Source organism: Caenorhabditis briggsae (assembly GCF_000004555.2).
Source record: "Caenorhabditis briggsae complete genome, chrIII, whole genome shotgun sequence".
NCBI classification, from domain to species: Eukaryota; Metazoa; Nematoda; class Chromadorea; order Rhabditida; family Rhabditidae; genus Caenorhabditis; species Caenorhabditis briggsae.
The window spans coordinates 11811546-11817752 of NC_013490.2; the positions used below are offsets into that span (position 1 = coordinate 11811546).

Below are 6207 nucleotides of genomic sequence, written 5' to 3' on the forward strand. Positions count from 1 at the left end.
ATTCAGAAATTCAGAAATTCAGAAATTCAGAAATTCAGAAATTCAGAAATTCAGAACTACAGTAATCGTTTCTTAATTTTCAAAAAAAAAAGTTTGAAAAGTAAAACTGGATTTCCTTTCTTTTGAACTTCTTCCTTTTCTTTTCTTCTCCCAAAAATCAGATTTCAAAATTTGACAAAGAAAAAAACCTTCTTTTTGACTTTTTCCCTTTTTTCAGGTTTTTGAAAAAAGCGGAAGAAAAAAGTGTAAACAAAAATCTTGTGAATGAGATCACAGAAGCATGTGATAATGCTCTTTTTTCGGAATTTTTTTTCGAAATTTTGGAAAAAAATTTTTTGGAACGTTTCAGAAAAAACTGATGCTTTTTTAAAAACCAAAAAAGAGAAAATTTTAATTTTTAAAAGCATTTTTTCCAACCAAAAAGACTACAAGAACTACAAGAAATGCTTAAAAAGAGAAACAACACATTTCTTGGTGTTTCCTGTTTTCCGATATCCCATAAATCAAAATATTCATAAAGCTCCTCGGGACACTTTTGGGGAGAAGGGGCCTCTGGAGAACGGCAAAAAATTGGGACCAAAAAAATATGAGAGAAAAATGGGAAAACGTTTTTTGGCTGTAAAAAAACTAGCTGGGGGATTCGGAAGAAAGGTTTCTATTTTTGAATTTGTTTTTTTTTTCAGGACAGTGGAAAAAGAGATTAAAATTCCGGATGATTTTTGTAACCAAGTTTTGGAAATTCATTGATTTTTATTGTTTCAGTTTCCAGATGATTTCTAGAAATAGTAATACGCGAATCAGGCTTACTAATATTTTATTGGAATACGATATTTCTCTTGAAAGGATTAAAAAAAGAATACTTTTTGTAATACAAAAAAATCTACAAATAATCACAAATACCCAAAAAAAACACATCGAATAAGAAGTGCAGTAAAATGATAAATCTTCAGTTTTTACTTTGGAGCGGTAGTCGATGTAGGCATTGAATTTCCATTACTTGCACTTTTCTTCAGGCTCTTTCTGCTCCTTCTGCTCCTTTTAACTGTACTCGACCTGCTCTTACTTTTATCCGTTTCATCCTCAGTCGTAAACGAGTCGGGATTCATGACATAGTCCTGATCCAACTCGATGTCATCAACATTAGACCCAATATCATATCTCTCATTGTGTTTTGCATCAAATTGAACCGATTGCAATATCACATTGTTTGGAAGCGTGGCAGGTGGTGGGATCTAAAATCGGACTTATAATCATTGTCATTATTTCAGTAAATACCGTAAAGGCTCTAAAAGAATCTAATAGAAGATCACCAAACCGCAAACTTTGAGCCTACATATCTCGGTTCCTGTAAAAGATATAAAAAAGTGGTCAACTAAAAAAATGTTTTTCATAATGCCAAAAACATTTTGTTAGTTGACCACTTTTTGATATATTCTACACGAACCGAGATATATGAGGTGAATGTTGACGGCTTGGGTGGCCTTCTATTAGAGTGTTTACGGTATCTGAAGTTGTGTCTCTTTCTCTGCCTGTCAGTGTGCGGGCATGATTTTTGAAAAGCATAAAAATAAAGACGAAACGCGGCAAAATGAAGACAAAACGCACGCCAGCTAGATGATTTTAAAAAGTCAAAGATTATTACCTCCGGTTCCCTTGGAATATAAATGGGACCTTTTTTTGCGAATTTCGCACTATCTGCATCCTCCTTGTGGTCGTCAACACACTTCTTTGCGTGTATTCTCAGTTGCTGCAAGTCTTCTTGTTTTTTGATTAATTTCTTCTTCAATTCCATTGCTTTTTCCTGTTTCTGTTTATCTTCCTGGTTTTTTTTGTCTCCCTCAAGCTTCTTCGGATCATTCTTATCAAAAATAGGCCCATGGAAACGATAGAAACCATTTCAAAACTGATTTTATTGAGGAAATTGATGATCAAACAGAACACTGGTTCAGTTTCAATTCCTGACTGTTATATTCATGAATTTTAACAATGTATTTGTAAGAAAATGTTCTTGTAATTGTTTGAGGATGATTAACATGAGATTCCATCACTTTCAAGAACAAATTATCTATAGGATTTATCACAGGGATGTTAAATCTTAAACAGCAAAAAAAACAGATCCTGTAAGTCAGGAATGAGCATTCCGCAGAAGGAAAACATGTTTTATAGAATAAAACAAAGCTGTAATTTTAATATCTACAAGAAAAAATATTGAATCCCCTCAACCGACTCTAACAGAACGACTAAAAGTGAACACCATGCTAGTTTTAGGGGGTCTCAAAATTTATAAAACCAGTGTTTGAAGCTACAGGAAACATCTTTTCGAGTGGAAAATGATTAGATATTATAAAATAACACTTGACAAATGATAAAAACATAAAAAACACCAGGCATTGATCACTTTTAACTGTGGAACGATAGTTGGAAAAGTCCAGAAGCTGGAAATCGCTAGTTATCACTTTGAACAACCATACACGGAATTGGACTTTAATGAAGTAATACTTGCTTAAAAATTGGTCAAAGTCTCTGTCATCATATTCAAAATGTTATATTTCATAGCCATGACAGTTTTCTATTTTTTCCAGATTTTCGAAAAAAGCACCTGAAAATCGGAATTTTTCGAAAAAGTGAATTTTTTCGCGAAAATTTTTTCTTTTGATTTTCAAGTTAAGAGTTTTTTGCATCATTTTTTCGGGGGATTTGCTACATTTTACAAAAAAGTTTGACGCTTCACCTCTATTTTGAAGAAAGTTACATTTGAAAAACACGAATTGTATATCTTATTGACCGGTACTGTAGCTGTTTTTATTTTTTATGAAGAAGTTGTGTTGGGTGTTAGATAGAAAAACGAATATTTTAAGGAAAAGTAACATCCCTTTAATAGTAGTGCCGCTCTCAGCGGCCGCACGAAAAATACAAGTGCCCCCTTTAATTGAAGTACCCCCCTAAAGACCCCACGAAAAATAGAAGGGGCCCTTCTAGTACAGGTTTTACGGTAAGTATATTATTATACTATAAGCTGTCTCACTTGAATTCACAACAATGCCAAATTCACAATCCAAGTCGCCTTTGCATTCAATTTTATGTTTATTCCTCACACAACTTGCGTACTCATCGAATGTTTTTTTGTCGGAGCAAGAGTCGAAGATGGGGAGCAGCGGTGGGTCTGATGCAAGGTTAGTTAGAAGAAAAACGGCAAAGATTTCCCATCGAATGGGATATTGATTTTTCTCGAAAAGTTGAAGAGTTTCATGCTAAGTGAATACCTATTTTTGTTCTAGATGTTCAAAAATAATGAACTATTTACCTAATACCTTTAGAACTTTTCAGGAATCTTTACACCTTCTCAAAAATTACCTGTGGTCTCGATTGACTTCGCGATGGCGAGAAGCGCAAGAAGCGTCCACGTCCTGGCTCGCACTATAAAAAAAATGGAAGAATTAGGGTCATTTAAGAAATCGTTGCTTTTTCAAGCATAATTCAGAGTCTGTCTCAAAACCTAACCTGGAATCATTTTGGCGTTTGCGTTGAGATCAAAGGTAGATCGAAGCAATGTTTCTTTGAAAGCTCTAAGCCAGTGTATTTTTCAGTTCAAGCCGTCCTAGAGGTGACGCGTGGGCAGATGTCGTTCTTGAGAAAAAACAGAAAACTGTGTCGAGAATAGGTTACGCGAAAATTTAAAGGTTTATTTTCAGACAAAGGATTTTCAGAAAAGCAGCAAATCTGAAAAAAAACAGATGAAAGAGAGAAATGTCAAAATTTTGAGCATGATTTTTTAGTTTGTCAAAAAAGTTTTCATCTAAAATTTAAAGTTTTGCTATTGTTCCTAATTGTTCCAAAATTTCAAAACCATCAGATAATTTCGAAGGATATTTTAAAGTCTTATTTAATATCACCGTAAATTCTTTAATTGGAAGCCACCCTCTACCTTCACAATATCTAAATTTCTGAAAAAGAGATTTCAGAAGTCTGCCAGCTATTAAAATATTTTTCAAAACATCTCCTACATTTTATTAGTTGACAATTGATATCTCTTATAAGAACAGCGCCAATCGAGCTCGAAGTGCAGTCGAAATTCGAAAATTTTGAAAAAAAATTATGATCTAGGATTTCAAATTTCCCCCGAAGTGTTCATTGTTCCTATCCTCTGTCCTTTCGTGTATTTTGTGTCAAACGTGTCAAATTGTTGTTCATATTTAAGGAATATAATCCAAAAAATCACCTGTTCTATCATTTCAACCCTCTCAAATCAACTTCCTTTTTATTTCATTTCACAATTTTACCGTGCTTCTTGGATGAATTATTCAGAATTTTAAGCAGAAGAGCTCATTTTTGATTGTTAGAAAACACTAAATCATTTATTTTGACCTAAAAAAGACCCAGAGAAACGAGGCGCGGAGCTATGACAAAAGCGCACACCTAACTTTGAGCTCAATTATCTCGGTTTCTGTGAGAGATATCAAAAATAGGTCAACTAATAAAATGTTTATCATGATACCACCCACATTTCGTTTGTTTGCCAATTTTTAATACCTTTTTTAGGAATCGAGATAATTGATCTCAAAGAAAACAGTCTTTCAGATGTTGACGTGCATCTTCGAAGACACCTTCCTCGAATCTTCCCGTTTCCTGGCCTACGCATTGCACACCCTAACCTCCATCGAAATCCCTTTGCACATATTCGGTGCTTATTTGATTATAACTAAAACTCCACGAATCATGAGAACTGCAAAGTACAGTATCCTGCAACTACACCTCGCTTGTACTGTCATGGATCTAACGATCACAAGTCTTTGGATTTTTTATGTATGGATTCCGAGCAGTTCGGGTTATTCAGTTGGGCTCATGAGCACTGTAGGTGTCAATCCTTTGTTGCAGTCGTTTTTGGCGTTTCTACTATGCTTGGTAAGTCATTGACTGCAAGAAAAAATACAAGAATTTTTCAAATTGAATTATCTTAAAAACTCAGTAAACTATTCAAAATTTAAAAATTACAAAAATGTAGCTCTTAAAATTTTACACATTTTGACAATTGATAACTTTTTGATAGCGTGTTTAGTTCTTGAGATATGCGAATTTAAAGTGAGAGCGCGCTCTTACTTTAAAGGCGCATATCTCAAAAACTAACAAAGCTACAAAAAAGTTGTCAGTTACAAAAAAGAAGCTCTATTCTTGTTTAGTACGCTCAAAAATTTCCAGACAAGTTGGCAAATTTTGAAATCCTTTTGTAATTAGTTTTTTTCCAGCAGTCGCCGTGTCCTACGTCTGTCTATTCGAAAATCGATATGACGCCGTTGTGATCGGAAGTATTGGTAGATCAGAAAATCGAAATATCTATCGTGTCATATATTTTATAATCAATATTATAATCCTAGAATCTATGCTAGGATACATTTTCTGGAAGGTTCCCGAACTAGTCAAAACAAGAATAGCAGAAAGACTTCTATGTCTTCCCAAAGAATTTTTCGAAAATCCAAATTTAATAAATATCAACTCAGGATTTACAATAATCCCCTACTTGGCACTATCCATAATGTGTGTTTTATTTTTCCAAGGAGTGTATTTTTTACTTTATACTATTTATCACCTATTCAAGGATACCGTATACGTCTCGAAAAGCACCAGAAAAATGCAGCAGAAATTTTTCATCTCCTTGTTTCTACAAGCGATAATTCCAAGTTTTGCACTGGCCGCACCAATGTATTGCTATTATATTTTGTTTAGAATGGACTATTTTTATCAAGGTAAGAAGCTTAAGCCCGTGTTTAATTCTAGTTCATGGTATAGGAAACTCCGAAAATAGTCAATTTTAAAGCCCTACGAAAGAATTTCAGAATTCTCAGATTTGTCTGAAAATGTTAAAGTATACTAAACGAAAATAGAGCTTCATTTTTGTGATTGGCAACTTTTCTGTAGCTCTGTTAGTTTTTGAGATATGCGCCTTTAAAGTGAGTGTTTCTCTGCGCCTCTTTTCTTGACTGTGAGCGCGCTCTCACTTTAAAGGCGCATATCTCAAAAACTAACAGAGCTACAGAAAAGTTGCCAATCACAAAAATGAAGCTCTATTTTCGTTGAGTATACTTTAACATTTTCAGACAAATCTGAGAATTCAGAAATGCTTGCGTAGGGCTTTAAAATTGACTATTATCGGAGTTTCCTATACCATGAACTAGAATTAAACACGGGCTTAAGCTTCTTAGAATTCCACCA

At 34.1% G+C, this 6207-nt stretch overlaps 2 protein-coding genes across 2 annotated transcripts in view; one reads left to right on the plus strand and one right to left on the minus strand.

Moving 5' to 3' along the window:
- Positions 1 to 953: 953 nt before the first annotated feature.
- Positions 954 to 1792, minus strand: CBG26037 (the record flags this gene model as incomplete). Its single annotated transcript, XM_045244479.1, has 2 exons — positions 954 to 1232; positions 1643 to 1792. 2 exons carry the CDS (start codon positions 1790 to 1792, stop codon positions 954 to 956), a joined length of 429 nt encoding a protein of 142 aa, XP_045098872.1.
- A 3013-nt stretch (positions 1793 to 4805) lies between these two features.
- The window catches only part of CBG09143, a gene marked incomplete at both ends in the record, with an annotated part of 2621 nt that continues 1219 nt past the window's right edge, over positions 4806 to 6207 (plus strand). The window contains 2 exons of the mRNA XM_045244480.1: positions 4806 to 4902; positions 5244 to 5741. Of these exons, the coding sequence (XP_045093936.1) occupies positions 4806 to 4902; positions 5244 to 5741 (595 nt within the window). The remainder of the gene's footprint in view (positions 4903 to 5243; positions 5742 to 6207) is intronic.